The sequence below is a fragment of the Mirounga angustirostris genome, unplaced genomic scaffold (assembly GCF_029215605.1).
Source record: "Mirounga angustirostris isolate CCGP_5_RB_7025 unplaced genomic scaffold, mMirAng1.0.hap1 SCAF_5, whole genome shotgun sequence".
NCBI classification, from domain to species: Eukaryota; Metazoa; Chordata; class Mammalia; order Carnivora; family Phocidae; genus Mirounga; species Mirounga angustirostris.
In genome coordinates, this window is record NW_026991713.1 from 17,947,433 (window position 1) to 17,969,363 (window position 21,931).

The following is a 21,931-nucleotide window of genomic DNA, read 5'->3' on the forward strand; positions in this document are numbered from 1 at the left end:
TCCCTTTCTGTCTCTTCTGTTAATTCCCCTTCTTCTACCTGGCTTCTAAGTGTTTGAGTTCCTTATGGTTCTTTCCTTCTCATGTCTAATTTCACCCTAAGCATATTATGAATGTCTGTGGCTTCAGTGATTGTCCATGTACACGATTCCCACATTTATTTCTCTAGCCACATTTATCCTCTGAGCCAGAGATCCGTATATCCAACTTAACTGGATGATGTCTCCAAAGCTGCTCAGACCCGACGCCTCTAAAACTGAACTCACAACATCCCCCTAAAATCAGGTTCTCTTCCAGGAACTCTCAATTTACCATGTTGGAGTAATCCTTGACACTTTTCTGTCCTATACGCCCTCCCCAAATACATTTCATCACTGAGTCGTGACATTTTTTACTTCCTAAATGTTTTGCAAACTTGTCTCCTTGTCCACCTCCACCACCAATGCCCTTTTTTAAGCTGTCAGAGCTGCCGTACGCAGTTGTGAAGATCAGTAATACACATTTACGCTGCCTCCATATCTTTTTATTGCTTGGTATCTCATTTCTTTTTATTGCTGAATAATATTCCAATGTATGAATATGCCAGTTTATCCCCTTGCTTATTGAAGGACATTTTGGTTACTTCCAGCTTTTGATGATTATGAGTAAAGCTGCTGTAAACATTTGCACGCAAGTTTTTAAATCAGTTGGGTAAATATCTAGAAGCCTGATTGCCCAAATGTGTGGTATGACTATGTTTATTTAGCTTTGTTAAGAAACTGCCAAACTGCCTTCCAAAGGGACCGTACCATTTTGCATTCCCACCAACAATGCATGAGAGTTTCTGTTGTTGTCTGTCCTCACTGGCATTTAGTATTGTTAGTTTTTAAAAAATTTTTATATTAGCCATTCTAATAGGTTGCTGTGATATCTTCTTGTTTTAATTTGCAATTCCCTAAGGACAAATAATGTTGAGTATCTTTACATATTGTATTGTTGAATTTTTAGAGTTCTCTTGGATAGATGTCCTTTATCAGATGTATATCTTATAAAAATTTTCTCCCAATCTGTGGCTTGTCTTTCCATTCTCTTAATAGTATCTTTCATAGAGCACAAGTTTTTAATTTTAATAAGGTCTAACTTAATCAGTATTTTCTTTCATGTGTTGTGCTTTTTGTGTTGTATTTAATAAATCATCACCAAAACACAAGGTCACGTAGGTTTTTTTTCTATTTCCTTCTAAAACTTTTATAGTATTTCATTTTATATTTAGGGCTATGATCCATTTTGACTGTTTTGTAAAAGGTGTAATGTCTAGATTCATTTTTTTTTGCATATGAATGTTCAATTGTTCCAGAACAATTTATCAACAAGACTTTCTCCATTGAATTGTCTTTACTACTTTGTCAAAGATTGGTTGGACATCTATGGAAGATTTTTATTGGGATTGCATTGAATCTATAGGTCAAGCATCTTAACAATGTTGAGTTTTCCAGTCCATCAACACAGAACCTCTCTCAGTTTATTTAGATATTCTTTGATATCCTTCATCAGAGTTTTGTGGTTTTCTGCATATAGATCAAGTACATGTTCTGTTAGATTTATGCCTAAGCTTCTCATTTCTGGGGTGCTATTATAAATGGCATTGTGTTCTAAATTTCCGATTCTCATTGTTCATTGCCAGTATATAGGAAAGCAATTGGCTTTTGTATATATTTTTTTAAGGTGTTTTTTAAAAATTTATTTATTTGACAGAGAGATAGCAAGAGCAGGAACACAAGCAGGGCAGGTAGGAGAGGGAGAAGGAAGCCTCCCACCGAGCAGAGAGCCTGACGTGGGGCCCGATCCCAGGACCCCAGGATCATGACCCGAGCCGAAGGCAGACGCCCAACGACTGAGCCACCCAGGCGCCCCTGGCTTTCGTATATTAACCTTGTATCCTGTAACCTTGTTATAATTGCTTATTAGTTCTAAGAATTTTTTGTTGATTCTTTGGGATTTTCTACATAGATAAGCGTATCGTTTGTGAACAGAAACAGTTTTATTTCTTCCTTCTCAATATGTACACCGTTTATTTCCTTTTCTTATTGCACTAGCTAGGACTCCCGCTGTGATGTTGAATAGGAGTGGTGAGAGGGAACATCCTAACCTCAGCTTGTCACCAGCATCACTCTCGTGAGCCCCACGACCATCACCTCTCACCTGGCCCATCATCACAGCCTCCTAACTGGCTTTCCTACTTTCATTTTTTTTCCCCCATAAAGTCCACTGTCTGCTTAGTAGCCAGAATGAGCTTTTAAGAATGTAGACCAGATCATGTCACTTTCCAGATTAAGATCATTCCAGACACTTGCTGTTTGCACTTATACTAAAATCTGAACTCCTCAGCTTAATTTACAATCCTTTGTATAATCTGACCTCTGCATGCCTATGTAGTGTCATTTTATAAGATTCTTCCTCTTGGCCTCTAGATGCCAGCCCCTCTGACCTTCTTTCAAGTGTATTCTGCCTTTGGGTCTTGGCACCAGCTGTTCCCTTTGCCAGGAATGTTCTTCCCACTCATATTTTAATAGTACCAGTTCTTTCTAGTTATTTAGATCTCAGCCAAAGTGTCACTTTCTCAGAGTGGCCTCCCCAGTCTGATGTTATACCTAGTCATTCTCTATCTTGTCAATGCGTTTTAATTCTTTGCATACCTTTCACCTCTACCTGATTTTGTCTTATTTATTTATTTGTTTTTTGTTTTGTTTTTTTTTTTGTCTATCTCTGCTCCCTGTTGCCCTCCGATCCTCCCAGCTGCTGGAATGTAAGTTCCATGAAAGAAGGACTCTGTCTCTCGTGTTCATTGCTATATTCCCAGTGCCTGCAGCAAGCACCAGGCATGGTGTGGCTGCTGAATGGCCCCTTCCTATGTCTCCACCCTGATCTGGAACCAAACACCTTGCTCTCTCTGCTCTTCAGTCCCCATCTTTCAGTTCTCTAAGCACCTTGCTTTTTCCTGCTCAGAGCCTTTGCACATGCTCTTCCTCTCTCCAGAATTCCCACACTGTCTCTCCCTCATTTTGCCTCAATACCTTCTACTCTTTTTTAAACTCTCAGCTCAATTGTCATTTCTATGGAGAAATCTTCCACAGTTCATATCACCAACTCTTTCGTGGTTCTTTTCATGTTTGAATTTATATTCATTTGTATGATTCTGTGATAATCTAGCTTCCTCGCCATTCTGACAGCCTAGCTGGCAGGGCCCAGGTCTGTTTGGGCTCATCCTTTATCTCCTGCACCCAGGACAGTGCCTGGCCCACAGCAGGTACTCACAGTGCCCTGGAAGTGGTTGTTAGAGGAATGAGTTCACTAAAGAATAAATACTGGATTTCATTGGTTCTAAGAAGTAGGCTTGCCCCAAACTTAACATTTCTGAAATAGGGATGCATCTTGCAGTTGATGGCATCTTAGAGTTGATGAACATGTTTTTAATAAATACATTCCTATATTCTATTTTGCTAGTAATCAAAGAAATGCAAATTAAACCAAGATGCTGTTTTTCAGGTACCAGATGTGCAATTATTTTTTGGTAGTGAATTTTAAAGACATTAAATAATGGGGGCATCTGGCTGGCTCAGTCGGTAGAGCATGTGACTCTTGCTCTCAGGGTTGGAAGTTGGAGCCCCACGTTGGGTGTAGAGATTACTTAAAAATAAGAAAAAAAAAATCTAAAAAAATAAAATAAAAAATAAAAATAATAATGTTGGTAAAGGTGTGGGGAAATAGGTACTTTTACATGCTACAGTAAGAGTTTATATTGGGACAGTCTTTCTGGGGAGCAATTTGGCAATATATATTCAAAGTCTTAAAAATATTATTTTTTTTAAAGATTTTTATTTATTTATTTGACAGAGAGAGAGATAGCGAGAGCAGGAACACAAGCAGGGGGAGTGGGAGAGGGAGAAGCAGGCTTCCTGCCGAGCAGGGAGCCCGATGTGGGACTCGATCCCAGGACCCTGGGATCATGACCTGAGCTGAAGGCAGACGCTTAACGACTGAGCCACTCAGGCGCCCAAAGTCTTAAAAATATTAATATCCTGTGGCTTATTCAATTTAACAGTTGCTCTAAGGAAATAATCAGAGATGTTTAAAAAGATTTCTGCCAACGATTCTCACTAAATAACATTTAATAAATAAATGTTAAATAAAAATTGTATGTAAATAAAAAAATTTAATACATAGTGAAAAATTGACTAAGGGTAATCTGTAAAATGGAATACAGACCAATGGTAAGTACATGCGTTCTCAATTTTTAAAGATATGGAAAAATATTTTTTTTTTTTAAAGATTTTATTTATTTACTTGAGACAGAGAGAATGAGAGAGAGCGCATGAGAGGGAGGAGGGTCTGAGGGAGAAGCAGACTCCCCGCCGAGCAGGGAGCCCGATGCGGGACTCGATCCCGGGACTCCAGGATCATGACCTGAGCCGAAGGCAGTCGCTTAACCAACTGAGCCACCCAGGCGCCCCCAATTTTATTTAAAAAAAAAAATGATTGTGGGTACATGCAAAAGATCAGAGGTACATACGGCAATATGTGAATGCAGGTTATCTTCGAATGATGCAATTATGAGTGGTTTTTATTTTTCTTTGTACTTTTCTATATTTTTCAATTTTTCTGTAGTGTACACATATTAGTTTTATCATGAGAAAAATTATTTCCTTGTCCGTTCAAACTACATGTTGGTGCTAAGTGAATGAACATGAGGAATGTGGTCAGTGGCAGGAAGGATTCATGAATGAAGTTTTGTTGGAGCCCATGAGATTGTTGAATTGAGTATTAAACATAGTGAATGGATATTGTCCATTCCAACCCGAGCCCTTGACAGGAATCTGGGCCCAATAATACTTGTGGAATTTACAACTCCTCCCCCCCCCGCCCCCTCTCCCCATCCCTCAGCTCTTTGTCCGGACCACCCTCGGCCTGCCTGCTCTAAGCAGCTGCTTATAGTTCTTAGATTCCTTTGTTGCTTGGATTGACCTCTCAGTTCTTTTTTTTTTTTTAGATTTTATTTGAGAGAGAGCAAGAGAGCATAAGCAGGGGCAGAGGCAGAGGTAGAGGGAGAAGCAGGCTCCCCGCTGAGCAGAGAGCCCAATGTGGGGCTCGATCCCAGGACCCCGAGATCAGGACCTGAGCCGAAGGCAGATGCTTAATCGACTGTGCCACCCGGGCGCCCCGACCCCTCAGTTCTTGCGCCCACCTTAGGTCCCTTTGCTTGGATGGCCGCTGTGGATGAGAGTCTTGGACTCTCTTTAGAGCTGTCTCTTCCTTGGCTCTCATTTAGTTTTTGCTCTTGGACCTGAAGCACTACAGCTATGGTTCAGAGCCTCTTGGCCTCTCTCCCATGCTGGGAGATACAGCCTCATCTGCTGTGCTTGGTGTTGAGAGCCTAGAATGCTGCCTGACAGACAGTAGATGCTCAGTACATATTTATTCTGTGCACAAATGGTGATCCCTGGAAAAGCTGGCCGAAAGAAAGCAGGAGCGTAGTCAGTGTCTGGGTGGCCTACCGTAGGGGCAATGGAACAGACAAAGAACACGGGATGTGTTTGTGTCTAATACAGTAGATGCAATACTTTGAAATGAAACACTGGTCAAATGTAGAAGTTCAGATGCTGGAATGTTGGGGAAAAAATTTGGAAATGATGACTTTGCAGTACCATGTATTTAATTGGGTCTTCAAGTTCAAAAATTTTATGTATTTTCATTTGTGTATGGGAGGGTGTAAAACACACACACACACACACACACGCACACATGCGCAGAGGCAAGGCATGTTCCTTATTTGGTTCTTTTCACATTTTGCTCCTTCTGGTAAAGCCAGTAATTCAAGAGAGTTGCAACAGAGGGCAGAATTGTGTAAGTAATTTAAACACCTTTTTATTCTTACCTGAAAATCACCCCCAAATACAAATTACAATAATATGTGGACTGTGCTATAGAAATGTTCCTTTGACTCTCTGGTTTTTAATATCTACATAGCAAGATTATTTAAAAGCATTCGAGTTATTTTTCATGTCATTGTTTGAAATACTTGGTAATGTATGTAAGTGCTAATAAAAGCAAAATGCTAATCCCTTGAGAGAGAAATACAGAAATGAGGATAATGTATTTATAACTCCTGTATCAAGATTAAGTGATGGGTACTCTTTGTTCTTTCCAAATATGCTTTATTTAGGGTTATTTACCTTTCTTTCCAATCTAGTGCTGGAATGCAGGCTTTTTGAGGTTACCACCACTGACAAATGCCGATTAATTTTCTTTATTGCAAAACTTCTGAAGCTTATGGGCAAGACCAGAGAAGCAGAAGAGTTGTTCTTGAGTGTCGAGAATATGCTAGTGCAGGTAAAGTGGGAAATCACTTTAAATCCTTCAAATGCTATTTGTTTCATGTTAGATATTTTCAGATATCATTTACCTTTGTTCCTTTATAATTTCATCCACAAAGAGAGGAATTAATAATAAAATGAATAATTAATTATGTTAATCAGAGAGGAAGCTGACTTTAATCCATACCCCAAACTGTAGATTAGTGCCAACGAGTAGTAGATAGATGGAGCCATTTTTGAAGGTATGAATACCAAGAGGTGCAATTTTTGAGGAAAAAAGGAATTTTGATAAGCAAAAAAAGGAGGGGCACCCGGGTGGCTCAGTCGGTTAAGTGTCTGCCTTCGGCTCAGGTCATGATCCCAGGGTCCTGGGATTGAGCCCCGCATCGGGCTCCCTGCTCCGCGGGAAGCCTGCTTCTCCCTCTCCCACTCCCCCTGCTTGTGTTCCCTCTCTCTCTGTGTCTCTCTCTGCCAAATAAATAAATAAAATCTTAAAAAAAAAAAAAGCAAAAAAAGGACTAGAGTAGTGGGTTGAAATGAACAATTAAAAGACAGGTTAAGGACTTGGTTATGGTTTTATGGTTATAATTTTCACAAAAATGTTGGGGAAGGTTGATTATCTTGTCTCTGTATTGATTTACTTTTTCTGAAATATTAAGTTTTGGCTTTGTTGAATACAATGAAAGTTTTACTCATAATACATAACTATGTGTGTATGAGGACATTTAACTGGCCTTTTAAAAATTTATAAATTTTTACTGATTTCAGTAGCATTTGTAGATCAGGAATAGTATAACCCAAGACAAAGCTGTTTTTATTTTAAAACAAAGACCTTCACATTTTTATAAAACATGCCTCTGCTTCCATCAACACACACCTTTATAGAAAGAATTCTATTTAAAGAGATTAATAAGACTTAACATGGCAAGTCTCCTCATGGTGGAGACCATGCTTATTTACCAATTTTTGTGTCCTCCATGGCATATTACAACCTACAGGTGCCTAATAAATGGATCAGTGAATCAATTTGAATTTGCAAATACTTCATGTCCTCAGAAAGCAGCACAGAGTAGTGAATAGAGCGTGGGATGTTTTCAGGCTGACCCAGATTTAAAGTGCTTTGGCACTCACTGCTGTGTGACCTTGGTGAGAATTTTAACCTCTCTGACTCTGTTGAGGATTCTCGTTTCTGTCTCAAGGGGTTGTTAACAGGGTCGAATAAGAAAGTACACAAGGCACTTCGCACACTGTGTGGCCCACAGTGAGATCTTAAGAACTGGCAGCTATTTTGTTATTTCTGTCTGTGGCTTATAAAGTCCCTGAGGCCTAGGTTAGAAATAATAAGATAGCTCGATTTAAGCTATCTTGGCCACTCTTTCATCTTCCAGGGAGTGGAGTCCAGTGATTCTTTGCTCTCTTACTATGCTTGTGGAATTTCCCCCTGCGCCCCCCATTTTTTTTTTCATGAGGTCCAGATGTTCATCACTGACAGGTGTCTGTCTGGAGAGTACCAGTTATTTTATTAGGTAATCACTGAGTGCCTGGTTCCAGTCATTCACTTAGTCATTCACTCATTCATCCACTCGGCTGACACTCACTGAGGGCCTTGCCTAGCCTGAGCACTGTGCTGGGAGTTGGAATGGTAGCAGTGAGTGAGGCAGGCACAGTTCCTGCCCTCAGGGAGCTCCCCATCTAGCTGGAAGACATTGGCCAGATGCAGAACAGTGATGAAGCACAGCCTGTCAGATGCACGGTCACGGAAGGATAAGACAGCTTCATGGGAGGCATGCCAGAGCTTAGACATTCAAAGAAAATTTCCCTCTTCAGAGCACTCCTCTGGGAGGCATCAATCTTCTGATTCTGCTCTCAAAATATTTTTGCAACAGTGCTTTGGGACTAGCCACCATGGAGACTGTTAAAAGAATTTTCTTTAGGCTCTGAAGGAACTTCCAAAAGAGCAGTTCTAAAACTATTTTGGCAATAACAACTTCTTCAAAAAAGATGCCTAACATTCTCAAGGGGAAGGAGCTTGTTATCTGGGATGAATGCATTCTGTGTGTATGCACAGTTGTGTAATTTCTTCAGCTTAGGTCATTTAAGAATTTTAACGCAGTGGTTTTCAACTGGGAGGCAGTTTTGTCCCCCAAGGGGTACTTGGCAACACTGGAGCCATTTTGGGGTGTCACAACTTGGGGGGTGTTGCCCCTGGCATCAGGTGGGTAGAAGCAAGGTGTACTGCTTGCTACACACCCCGCATGGGTAGGACACCCCCTCCCTCCACGAGACACACACAGCACAGAGCTAGCCTGCCCCAAATGTCTGTGGTGCTCAGGTTGCGAAGCTGATTTAATTGGTACGTCTGTTAAAAAAGTAGGTCTCATTGCTCTCCCCCCTCTAGTTTCATAGTCGGTGTGGCAGGCAGCTGGAAAACCAAAAAATACTTTTGTGAAGGGGCCTCTGGTTATGTGTCAGAAACTTACTTGTTAAATGTACAGAGCAGAGTTTTGGAGATAGGAGGTCTGGGTGGGACACCCTGGCTCTCCTCCTTGCTAGCCATGTGGGCTTGGGTGATTTATAGAACCCCAAGGAGCCTCAGTTTCCCCACCTGCAATAGAAGAGCAATAATCCCTATTTCGTAGCATTTCTGTAAATATCCACTGAAGTCATGCCTAGCAAGTGCTTAGCTCAGTCAGTGCCCCATAGGTCATGGCTAGTGCAGATCGTGACCTAAGAATGAAACTCCGTGCTACACAATCACTGTGAAATATAAACATATTTACTGAGTGCCCACAAAGCTCCGTGCTTGGATTGTGGGGTCTCTGCCCTCAAGAAGTAGATAGTCTGGAGTTAGAGGAGAATAAAAGACGTGTTTTGATAAGGAGGAAGCTTGACAACAGACCACTGCATTTGCCATGCCGATGAGTACTTCTGGCAATGCGGGCAGTGAGACTCAAGGGTGGCAGGACCCCAGTGGTTTGGTGGGGGCTCAGGAGCTGTCCCCCTCCCTGAGGCTTCTGCCCCACTCAGTCTGACTGGAAATGTGGCCAGGACACGGGGAGGACTCAAGGAGACCCTGAGGACTTGAGTCTAGTTGACAGGCATGGAGAAATCCAGAGAGGAAGCTGATTTGGAGAGGAAATAATAAATTTTAAATGTTTCAACTACTGAGTTTGCAGTTGGGGAAAGATATCCAAGTGGAGTCTACAGCCAGCTGGAGGAAAGGTGGGGTTGGAAATCTGCAGAGAGACTTGGTGGGGGACATCTGCTTACAGGTGAATGCTGAAACACACAGGGAAACAAGGCCTCTGAATGACGATAGAAATTGGTTCCTAGGAAGTTATTTATACCTAAAAGGAGACAAGGAAAGAAGAGCTTGTGAAGGAGTAAGGGATTGAAGGAGGGTTGGGGGATCATAGTTTCCCCCAAACCAAGGAAGGAGTGCTGTTTAGGGGGCTGGACAAATGAAGACCAAAAGAAGGCCCCTAGGTCAGGTGAGTGGGGGTCAGAAGGAAGGCGGTGGATGTGGGAGAAACCGAACTGCAGGGCTTTAAGAGGCAAGTGTGTGATAATGAAATGGAGAACAAGCACATATTGATACTAGTTTGAGAAGCTTGTCAGTAATAGGAGAAAGATGAAAAGTCAGGATATTATCAGCTTTGGGTGAGGTTTGATCCAGGATATGTATGTTTGTGCGGAGCAGGAAAGGAGCCAGGGACATGGGCAGATTGGAAATGCCAGTGGGAACTCTGTGTGGGGGACAGGACTCTGAGAGTTCAGGGAGGGGTGGGTCCTTGTAAAGGAGGTTGGGCTTCTTTTCCTCTGAGAAAGGCAGGAGGGAAGGAAATGGGTGAAAACACTGTTAACTTGAAGTTTAAAAGAAAAGGGTAAATGAAGTATACCAGACTGTAATTTCCCAAGATCTATTGCCCCTTTCATAGTAAGTAATGTGCCCCCCTCCTGAATATTTGGACCCACAAGTGATTGGAAAGAAGACTACGTTTCCCAGCTTTCCTTGGGGTTAGAGATGAGCACATGCCTGAGTTTGGGCTGGTGAGATTAAGTGGGAGAGATATGGATAACTTCTAAGAGGTTTTCATGAAGTGAAGAGTCTGATGATCTCCTATTCCTCCTTCCTGCTGGTTGGGTCGTGGATATGATGACTGGAGATGGAGCAGCCATTTTAGACCAAGAGGTGTCCTTGGGAATGGAGGTCAGGCAAGGTCAGGCAACAAGATAAAAGGAATCTGAGTCTCTGACACTGTGGTGTATCTATAGCTCCAGGCCACCCACTTCCTGACTTTTGCATGAGAGAGAAATCAAGTCACTATTAATTTGGGTTTTCTGTTACTTGCAGCCAGTCATGATCCGAACCAGTTTCTGAAGGCAGTCTCTCAGGGTTTGTCAATATAGTCAGCATGGAAGTGGAGGATAGGAGGAGTGAGCAGTAAGGATGAGATCTAGGATAGCCGTTGAGAAGGGGCACCTTTAAAGATCCATATGAGGGATGCATGAAAGAGCTGCAGGCCTATGGCCCAGGGATTCCTCACCACACCTGGCTGCCTCCAGGACTGAGGAGATCCATATCTCTGAGTAGAGGTAAACTGTTTCCAAGACACCTATTGGAAAGCTCTTGCATCAAGCTGCAGAAGTTTAGTTGGCATGGGGGAGCCCTTCCAGCAGGTGCAGAACAGAAAGAATTCACACCAAGCAGCCAGGCTCAGTCGGTCCTTCCCTGGGCTCACACCGTGGTATAGCAGGAAGTATTACAGAATCAACGAGGATGATTGTTCATTTGAATAGGGCCTCATTAATTACCAAATGTACTCCAGACGTATTCTTGTTAATGTTATGTTTCTTGAAATGAGATATTAGTAGTAAGATAATTCGTCTTTAATTCATTTCTTGCACTGGACATTTGAAAGATTATAACCAACTGATAGATTCTTAACATGTTGAAAAAGTTTGGGTAGAAGTGTGATTGATTGATTGATTGATTTAAAAGATTTATTTATTTATTTGAGAGAGAGAGAATGAGAGACAGAGCATGAGAGGGAGGAGCGTCAGAGGGAGAAGCAGACTCCCTGCCGAGCAGGGAGCCCTATGCAGGACTCGATCCTGGGACTCCAGGGTCATGACCTGAGCTGAAGGCAGTCACTTAACCAACTGAGCCACCCAGGTGCCCCAGGAGTGATTTAAAATAATGAAGTTTAAGTGCCCCTGAACTAAATAATGCTGAACCAGTAAAGGGAATTTACACTCAAGTCTCTAAGCAAAAATGTGTCAAGCGTAATGTTAACAGATGTCTGGTCACTCTTGAATTCAAGGCCCACATAGATAGTGTTTTTAGGTGTTCATTTGAATTCTAGATAATACCTCCCCTGGGACTTTAACATACAGAACACATTGTCATGTTATTCTTACCTTCAGAAATATTTATTTATTATTATTATTGTTAAAGATTTTATTTATTTATCTGAGAGAGAGAGCGCACAAGCTGGTGGCGGGGGGGAATTGCAGAGGGAGAGGGAGAAGCAGGCTCCCCGCTGAGCAGGCTCCCTGATGTCGGGCTGGATCCCTGGGCCCTGGGATCATGCCCTGAGCTGAAGGCAGATGCTTTACCCCAACTGAGCCACCCAGGTACCCCAAAAATATTTATTGCTGTAAGCTATAACAATCTCTGAAAACATATCCCCAGATTTATTTTTAGTTTATAATGTTTCCCAATAAATATCTCACATCATTTTATAAATATTTAAACTCCCTAAGAGAAGAAATGATATAAAGCATGCCATCTTTTGCAAGTACATTATGAAATGGGCCTTTCTTGGGTGGGTGTCTGGATCCCCTCAGCAGTGGTGTCCATTCTACTTTGTACAGAGTCAGTCCTTGACAGAGATGCTTCTCAAAGTACAGAACACTACTGGAGAACTCTACCTTGAAATAGGAATGACTCAGGAGGGCTTCCAATATTTCCAGAAAGCGTGGTCCAACCTGGTGGATTTTTCACCCAGCAACATGAAAGACAACCAGGACTTCGTGAAGCAGAAAGGTATGGCAGACAGGTGCAGAGGGGGTAACCATTGTGTTTCGGAGTTGGGCTCCTGGGCTAGTCCCAGCCACCAAGAAAGGGGAGCTGGATGTGAGTTTTGTGGTGGGCACGTGAGGGGTGAACAGTAAACACTCCTCGTGTGACAGCCCAGCCGTTCACATGACTCCGAAGCCTGCTGTTCTGGGTTTAAATCTCACCTCTCCACTTACTAGCTCTTTGCCTTTAGACCCATGACTCAACCTTTCTGGGTCACATTTTTTTTTTTTTTAAGATTTTATTTATTTATTTGACAGAGAGAGACACAGCAAGAGAGGGAACACAAGCAGGGGGAGTGGGAGAGGGAGAAGCAGGCCTCCCGCGGAGCAGGGAGCCCGATGCGGGGCTCGATCCCAGGACCCTGGGATCATGACCTGAGCCGAAGGCAGGCGCCCAACAACTGAGCCATCTGGGTCACATTTTTATAAGGGAGGGATGAAAGGAGTACCTGTTGCGCATCCTTGTGAGACTAGAAGTGTTCGTAGGAGACCATGGCGCACGCAGGATGGTGCCTGGCATGCAGTCCAGTGCTCACGGGAGCCCGCTCCTTTTATTCTCCGGTATTTGATGCCTGAGGCCCTGTGGTACCACTGGTAGAGCAGAGACGAAGAATGTTTACTGAATGAAGATATTAAGCATTTTTGACCCACTGATTTACAGTCAGGCTAAACTAAAGGATTCTAGACTTATGCTGTATTTAAATGGCTGCGTTAATTTGCTCTTGTATAACAAGCCAGCCCGAAAGGCAGCCATTCGAACAACAGCTACTTAGTATTGCCCAGAGGCCTGTGGGTTGGCTGGGGGATTCCGCTGGTCCAGGGTGGGCTCGGCAGATTAAGGTTGGACTCGTGTCAGTGCCTGAGATCAGCTGGCCTACGAGGGCTTCCCTTAGCTGTCTGGTTGGTGACACGGGTGGCTGGGCCCCGTGTTCCTCATCCTCCAGGAGGATGCCCAGGGCCTGTTTGCTTGGCGGCTCGCAGGATTCCAAGAGAGGGGGAGCAGAAGCCTGTGTGGAGGCACAGACCTAGGATCAGACCTGGCACACACCCTCTTCTGCTGTATTCAGTTGGTCAAAGCGAGTCACCAGGCTTCATTCAAAGGGAGAGCACGAGACTCCATCTCTCGATGGGAGGAAGTGCGGAGTGGCATTGCCAAGGGGAATGGGGTACAGGTTGGCATGGGGGCTGCTGCAGTTCCTGCAATCTACCACCATGCCTATAAGATCAAAGGTCACCTTGGGCAAGCTCTTTACCCTTGCTAGATCTCATGTGTAAGTCCATTTTTATAGTAATAATTCTCATTTGTTGAATGCTTATTATGTGTAAGGCACTTTATGCTCATGATCTTTTATCCTCAAATGTACCTCACGTGGTATGTGTTGCTACCCCCATTTTACAGACGAGGAAGCTGAAGGTCAGACAGGTAGAATAACTTAAACTACTTTAGCTCTCACAGCCAGCAGGCGTGGAGCTAGGAGTCCCAGCTAGGCTGATCAGACCCTAAAGCCTGTCTGCAGTAACTCCTCACTGTACAGAATCTCTTCTAGTGTTGACATTTATGAAGCTATAGTCCTCAATATACAGAGTGTAGCTTCTGAGGCACCCTAATGCAGGCAGAGCTGGTCATAGGCATGTAGGACCTTGGTGAGCAGAGGAAACCAGGGTGGGAACCAGGTGCACTCAGGTGGGTTCCGAGACTGGCCTTCCAAAGCCGGCGGGGCAGTCTAAAGTGCAGAGCTCCTTGGAGTTGAGCAGACCTTGGCTTGGCGCAGACAAATGTGGCTCCCTGAGGAGTCCAAACCAGCTGGAGGGGTGGAGTCCTGCTGGCAGGGGATGCTTGGGGATAGACCAGTGTCCTTAGTGGCAACTTTGATGGGAATTCCCTGTAGTTCCAGTGTTCTGGGAGAGGGAGAAGCCTGGACAAGGGTCAGGCCGGGATTCAGGGCCCAAGCAAGCAGGTGAAGGGGGATGGGCTCGGATTCCAGGCTGGCCGGAGCTGACACATTCAAGAACTATTTCCTGAGCACCTACTGTGCACCAGGGTGCTCTGCTGGACAGGAGAGTCACCAACTCTGTCTTCTAAAGGAGGTGACACATAACACACAATAATTGCAGGTTGGAATAAATGCAATGAAAGACACAAACGACATGCAGGTAGAGCGTAGGCAGGTGGAGGGTCCCCTTCTGAAAGGTCCACAGGCCTCTTTGGTTGAGACATATGGTCCTGGCAGAGGGAACAGCCTGTGCGGGGCCCTGAGGTGGGAGGGTCTTGGCCTGTGTTGGCAATGGAAAGAGCCTCCCTGAGCAAAGGGCAGGAGGCAGCTGGGTCCAAATTGTGTAGGGCCTTGGGCAAAAATTTGGATTTTATTCTCCATGAGGGGAAGCTATTACGTGGAGTTAGAGTAGGCCTGACATCGTTTGATTTCTATTTTGAGATTACTTTTTTTGCCTGGATTGCATGGTGGGTAAGAGGGGACACAGGGAGATCAAGTTCATGGCTGTCCCATCTGATGCCCAAGTGTAAGATGTGAGGCCCTGGATGGAGGTGGGGTGGGAGTGCAGTGGGCACAGGGCAGTAGGAGATACCACCGATGATGGGAAAGAGGCTTCTTGGCAGTGTAGTGGTAATCCTTTATACTTACAACTGAATTCCATAGTGCAGAAAGTTAAATCTGCTTTTCTTTCCTGCTACCAGTGCTGGGAACACTGGTATGGCTTTTTCTCTTCCTAACAGATTATGGCTTAGAAAACATTTTTCAGCATTTTAGGAGTCTGTATTAGCGTCGGAATATATAACTCTCAATAAAGGAACAAAATGGTGGGGCCTTTGCAGCAGGTACATTCCCAAGGCGGTACGTATCTAGGGATAGCTCATTACTTATTAATTATTTCTTATTGCAAGACTGGCTGCCTTCAGTAGGACTTGGTCACCACAGTGACGGCTGGTTTTACCACATCCATATTCTTACTTAATTTCTGATCTACTTATTTGCAGAACAGTCTCAGAATTCAGTTTCAATCCATTGTCTTAGCTCTTTGGCCTTGCAACGGCTGTCCACACACAACCATTGTATGAAAACCAGTCCCCATGCAATGTAGGCCAGTCGTCGATTTATTAAGAAAAAACCTGGTTATTGTCGGTGATGAAGCAATGATATTAAGTGCTCTGCCTACTGACATCTTAACTCTTTTGTGGAACAAAAAACCTTAAGCATCATCTTCTTTGCCAAAATGTATTCCCTGCAGGCAGAGTGCTGAACAACCTGGCAAAATCAGCAACTGAGAAGTACTTAAAAGAAAATCATATTTTGGAATGTGCTGCTGAAATTTCCAGCTTATTGGACAACAGCCCCCGTGATCAGGCTACCATGAAATACACCGAAGGTGTTCTGATGTAAACATATCTTTTTTTTCTTGAAAAATTATTGTTTTCTGTACTAGTTTTTATTGTTAACATCGATGTTCGAACCCACACTTGTTAATCCATTTCCCACCTAACTGATTGGATGAAGAAATGCCGAATGTTAGCACTTCCATCTCTGCTTCAGTGGTTCTCAACCAGGGGTGATTCTGCCCCTCAGGGGACCTTGGGCAATGTCTGGAGGCATTTTCGGTTGTCATGACTGGAGAGGTTGATATTGACATCTAGTGGGTAGAGTCCAGGATGATGCTAGACATGAGGTAGTACACAGGACGGCCCCACAACATACTACCAGCCCAGATGTCAACTGTGTTGGGGTTGAGAAACAGTGCCTAGTTTCTTATAAAGATATTCACATGTCTTCTTATATATCACTTTGAAGGTCTTGAATCTCTACCATTATAAACTGCTCTGCTGTTCTGTATCTTCCTATATAAAACAAAGGATGTTTATAAGAATTACTTTTGGAAGCACAATGAAGTAGCCAACATTATCATGCCCAGTAAATACACACATGCCTTTTATTTTCAGGTTTGTTGCTGGAAACACTTCTCTTGCAAGAATGAGATTTCAAGAATGCTTAACTATCAGGAGAAGTTTATTTGGTGAGAAAAACATCCTAGTTGGAGAAATTATGGAATTTTTAGCAGATTTACTATTTTTTCTACCAGGAGATAGTGAAAGGCAAGTTTTTTTTTTTTTTTTTTTACAATTTTATTATGTTATGTTAGTCACCATACAATACATCATTAGTCTTTGACGTGGTGATCCACAATCCATTGTTTTCGCATAACACCCAGTGCTCCATGTAGTATGTGCCCTCCTTAATACCCATCACGGGGCTAACCCATCCCCCCTCCACCCTCCCCTCTAGAACCCTCAGTTTGTTTCTCAGAGTCCATCGTCTCTCATGGTTCATCTCTCCAAGTTTTTAAAAAAAGATTTTAAAAAATTATTAGAGAGAGAGGGCAAGCATGAGTGGGGTGCAGAGGGGCAGAGGGAGAGAGAGAGAGTCTTGAGCACAACCCTGACATCTTGACCTGAGTCAAATCCAAGAGTCAGATGCTCAACTGACTGAGCCACCCAGGCACTCCAAGGCAAATTTTTATAAAATATTTCAAATAGCGTGTCTTCTTCCCCTCCCCCAAAACGCCAGTGGCAGGGATCTGGGGTTGAGCCACCAGGGGTGTCTCACTTCTTTGGTTGTAGCCTTGTTCAGAGACCTGAGGGGCTCACCATGCCTGAGAGTTGTGTCTCTGTCTATTTGTCAGGACACTGACCATATTGTATTTGAAAGGAGCTCTTAGCCCACAAACTGCGTAGAGGTTTCGGCAGTAGGAAAAGTACAAAGGAATATGATGTTGTGTTTCTCTGCATCACTCCCAGGCCTTGTGAGGAAGATGGACAACCGACCTTTGAACCACACAGGTTTGCACTGCATGGGCCCACTTATATATGGCCTTGTTTCCATAAATACGGCACAGGACTATACATGCATTTTTATCTTCCATATGATTTCCTTCATAACATTTTCTTTTCCCTAGCTTACTTTATTGTAAGAGTACAGTATATAACCCAGAGCATACAGATCTCTGCTAATCGACTGCCTAGGTTATCAGTAATCCTTTCAGTCAACAGTAGGTTTTTAGTAGTTAAGTTTTGGGGGAGTCAAAAGATACTGGATTTTCAACTGCACAGGAGTCGGTGCCCCAATGCCTGCATTGTTCAAAGGTCAGCTGTTTTCACTTCCTGAGTCTGTGCAGGTCTCAGCTCCATTGTCTGTGGGGCCACATCCATCGGTCTGCCTCCTGCAATCCCAGGCCAGAGCCTACAGTGTCTCAGACTTTCTCTGCTTTCCTGCTAACTCTTCTCTCCCGGCCGGGAAGTCAGGGGCTCTCCTCAGGTCCCCGCAACCAAGGCCTTGTTAAAGCTGTTAAAGAGAAAATTACTCATAATGATGTAAGCAGGCCAGGGCCAGGGACCCAGAGGGGGGTCTTGCGGGACCAGCCAAGAGGGTCCTTGGCTTTAGGCAGGATGGAAGTCAACTGTGAGCCAGCAGGAGGTGAAAGCAGAGTTTATTGAAGATATATAGAAAGTGAGAGGTGTGTGTGTGTTGGGGGGAGATACAGAAGGAACATCCAGGAGACTCGGAAAGGAAAGATCATGAGTCTCGTTTCTGCTTGGGGTCTGGGGGTTTTTACTGAGAGTGATGGTCTGGTGTACATGTCCCCTTAGGCATCCAGGAACCAGTTAGAACCAAGACGAGGGCCCAGGTGTTATTCCTTGGAGCCAGGGGGCCTTGGCATTAAGATGTTTGGTACTGGTGGTCTGGAGTACGCGTATAATGGCTTCGTCCAGTCATTTCTCACCTGGTCCTTTTTTAGATGTGATCTGTTCTAGAGAAATCATTAATTCCTTGTCCCTTACAAGGACATATGTTGTTTGCATTACGAGGCATATATAGAGTGGGGTGGGGGTGCAGGTCCTAGCAAGAGTAGAAGCCAGAAAAAAGCAAAGGAGAAAGCAACTTTTTCTCTCATGGGGTCCCTTCACTTTCTCTGTCTCAGTAACACTTGTTAAAGAAAGGTAAGGTGGACTTTACTCAGGTCCTGCAGCAGGGTTTTGCAGAGGGGAAGAGAGATTGGACCCAACCCCAAATACAAAGAGAAGCTGGGCAGAGGGGTGTCGGTGGATGGAAAATTACCAAGAGGAAGCGTTGTGGGGAGGGGATTCTGGCTCAGTGGACCTCACAGGATTCTTGCTGAAGGTAGGCCAGGGGGATCAGACCTCACCTGATATGACAGGGGAAGGAGGAACCCAGTCTGATATTGAGGGCGATCAGACATCAGGGGTGGGGGAGTCTCCTTAAACTAACTTAGCAGGAGTCTTGCTAAAATTGGACAATGCTCAGATGAACACAGAAGTCTAAAAGTTGAGGCCTACTTGAGAAAGAGTGAGAAGAGCCTGAGCAGAGTTTGGCCAAGGAGAGATTCTTTGTCGGTTTCTGTGTTTAAGAGAGGGTTGTAGGCATGAGAGATGATGGACTCTGAAAAACAAGCTGAGGGTTCTAGAGGGGAGGGGGGTGGGAGGATGGGCTAGCCTGGTGATGGGTATTAAGGAGGGCACGTTCTGCATGGAGCACTGGGTGTTACGCATAAACAATGAATCATGGAACACTGCATCAAAAACTAATGATGTAATGTATGGGGATTAACATAAGAATAAAAAAATTAAAAAAAAAAAAGGGTTGTAGGTATTATCTGTGGATGCCATCAGTGTTAGCATCTGCAGGGTCCGACCACTTCTCTCGACAGGTTGGTAGAGAGAAGGGTCTTTGTGAGTCCAGAGAGACAGATGCACCACCCCCTTCCTTTGGCTCCAGCTCATACCCTTTCCTAGCCCCGTCAGCCGACCGAAAGGCAGGGGACGCTCTAGGTTAAATTATGAAGTTGTGAAGTTTTGTTTTAGTAGTTTCTGTCCCTCTGCTCTCTGTTCCCTGTCTTGCTTTTCATTTTCGGCTTTCCACTTGCCCTCTTACCTCTCCCCAGGAAGGTAACCTCTTCCTGCATGCGTTTGCTCCCAGGAGAAATGTGATGTTGCTAATTTCTAACACTTAAGTGCAAATCCATATTTAGCCTTTCTAAGAGTATTTACCTGTAAAAAAAAAGTAGCCCAAATAGGGGAGTGTGTAAGGGTAAAATTACAGGTACTATATAGTAGTGGGGACATGGTGGGCTCTGGGGTCTGAGTGCCTGGGTTCAAATTAGTAACAGCGAGAACTTAACATCTTGGTGTCTCATTCATTTCTTCATTGGTAAAATGAAAGTGGGGATAGTATCTTGCTCACAGGATGATTGTGAGGACTAAGGGTTCCCATATGTAAAGTGCTTAGCAGAATGCCTGACACATACCAAAAGAGTTCATTAAATTGAGTTCTTAGTATCACTATTTTGCTCCCCACCAGATAATTTTTTAGACACTGGATACCAGATAAGCCTCCTTCTGTTCCTCTTAAGACCAGCATGTGAACAGAGACAGGACTCCTCTTTACAGAAGCAAAAAGCGTGACAGTAGAACCATTGCCTCGTGAAAGAAAAATCTAAACACGTAGCATACTGTCTGAGTCATCTTGGCTGCCCGGGCTGCCCCACCGCAAATCCAGAGCTGGTGGGGTGTGAATCACAGACGCTTAGTATTGCTCCTCCATTCCATAGGGATGGCCTCTGTGGCAGACGACCTGAGCCCTCACTGGCAAAGGTCAACCTTCTGAAACAATGGAAGGCCTTTCTCCTTAGGTGACCACATCTTTCTTAACATTAGTTAAGACCAGGAGATATTTTGCTCTGCAGCTTGACTCACCTGTCACACAGGTGTAGACCCTTTGTCCTGGTGGCCAGGGGCCCTTGTGACAGCTCTCACACGCTACAGAAATGATCCATGGGATCCTGAGGGCCTTGTAGCTTGGGGATGGGGAGGGCTGGATAAATGAGGTCAAATTTAAAAAAAAAAAACAAAAAACAGGACAGAGAGGAATGAATAAACTGATTAAGAGAAACAGTAGTATGTTCTCAGTAAAATAAATGCCATCTACTCTTTCTTGACTTTGTATCCATTCATCAGCCACCTCTTCAAGCTCAAGTTTCTTCCTCCCTTCCCATTTACTGTCATTTAACTTCTACCTCTACCCAGCTCCATTTTGTCTACTCCAGCGAAAGTCATCAGGAACATGTTAAATGTGTCCCTTTGTACTTTTTGATCTTGCTGGGCTTCTCCTGCTGAAGTCCCGAAACAACCCTCTCCTGGTTCCTGAGATACCCTCCCTCCTGACTCTCTTTTCTGATGATCGCTGCTCAGTTTCTTTTGTGGGTTTCCTCCCTCTCCCTCCCTCCCTCTCTGACTCTTGTCCAAATGGTGGCACTGTCTTGGGTTCGGTTCATGGATGCTGTGCTTGGATCTGGTCTCAGTCTTAGCACCTCAACCTTACCTGTGCGAGGGCTTCAGCATGACGTGCTGGCTTCTCGTCTCCATGGCCTTCTCAGTCCTCCATCATCTACTGGATGTCTCCACTTGAGTATTTGGGCATTTCCGAGTCCATGTTCTCAAGACCGAGCACATCCACCCCCTCTTCCTGATGAAATGCATTTTCTCCCGTTTCACCCAGTGTGGACGCCATGGCGTCATCTTAATTGTATTTATATCAGTCACTATGCTAAAGACATTACGTGCGTTTTTCTCATTGAATCCTCCAAACAATTTGTTATTCTCATTTTGAATGTGAGAAAGCTGAGGTTCAGGAGATTAGAATGCTCGTCCAGCTTTTAGGTGGTAGAGCCGGGATCAGCACCCAGGGAATCTGATTGCAGAGCGTCTCTGCCTCACTAACGGCTACCAAGCCCGCCTGACCTGAGAGCTCAGGCTCCTAACCACGTCACTCTACTGCGAGCACAGCGATAACCCAGCGATCCCAGCACTGGGCCCACAGCATTCAATGTGGCGCGCAGCCTCGGCAGGTCTGTCTCATCTGGGCCCACGGCATCCGCTCAGAACCTCATGCTTCCGTGGACTAACTCGCCTCAGTTTCCCCTCCACACTTCCAGGCAGGCGAATTTTCTAACGTGCACGTCGGATCACATCATTCTCATAATGAAAACTCCTCACTGTTAAAGTCCAAAACCCTTAGGTTCACAGGCAGTGCCCTTCATGAGTGGCTGGTCCTTTGTTTCACTCTTCAGCCTCTGCTCCAACCTTGGGAAGTTCTCTGAGGGCAAGGATTAGTCTTACTCATCCTTGAGCCCCAGCCCTGAATGTTTGTTGAATGAATGAATGCAGTGCTTCTTGGATGCAAAACTTTAATTAAATTTCTCTTTTCCAGATTCCAAAAGAAGCAAGCAATTGAATATTATAAACAAGTGATACAAATAAAGGAAAATGCGGGGACTTTCACCAACTCCTCACTCGTCAGGAAGCAGCTGAGCATTAGCCTCAGTGATACCTTGTGTAAATTAGGTAATTGCTGATGTGTTTCTATTAGAAGCGGGTGACTTTTCCCTTTGACCTGCATACTTTGCTTATTTTTAA

The 21,931-nt window shown here is 44.1% G+C and overlaps 1 protein-coding gene across 11 annotated transcripts in view; it reads left to right on the forward strand.

Moving 5' to 3' along the window:
* LOC123843363 (putative tetratricopeptide repeat protein 41) overlaps positions 1–21,931 on the forward strand; it is an 86,919-nt gene that overhangs the window by 50,250 nt on the left and 14,738 nt on the right. For all 11 annotated transcript variants that reach the window (XM_064590716.1, XM_064590717.1, XM_064590712.1 and 8 more), the window contains 5 exons: positions 6,225–6,364; positions 12,226–12,397; positions 15,679–15,826; positions 16,385–16,537; positions 21,726–21,859. In XM_064590716.1, coding sequence (XP_064446786.1) covers positions 6,225–6,364; positions 12,226–12,397; positions 15,679–15,826; positions 16,385–16,537; positions 21,726–21,859 — 747 coding nt within the window. The remainder of the gene's footprint in view (positions 1–6,224; positions 6,365–12,225; positions 12,398–15,678; positions 15,827–16,384; positions 16,538–21,725; positions 21,860–21,931) is intronic.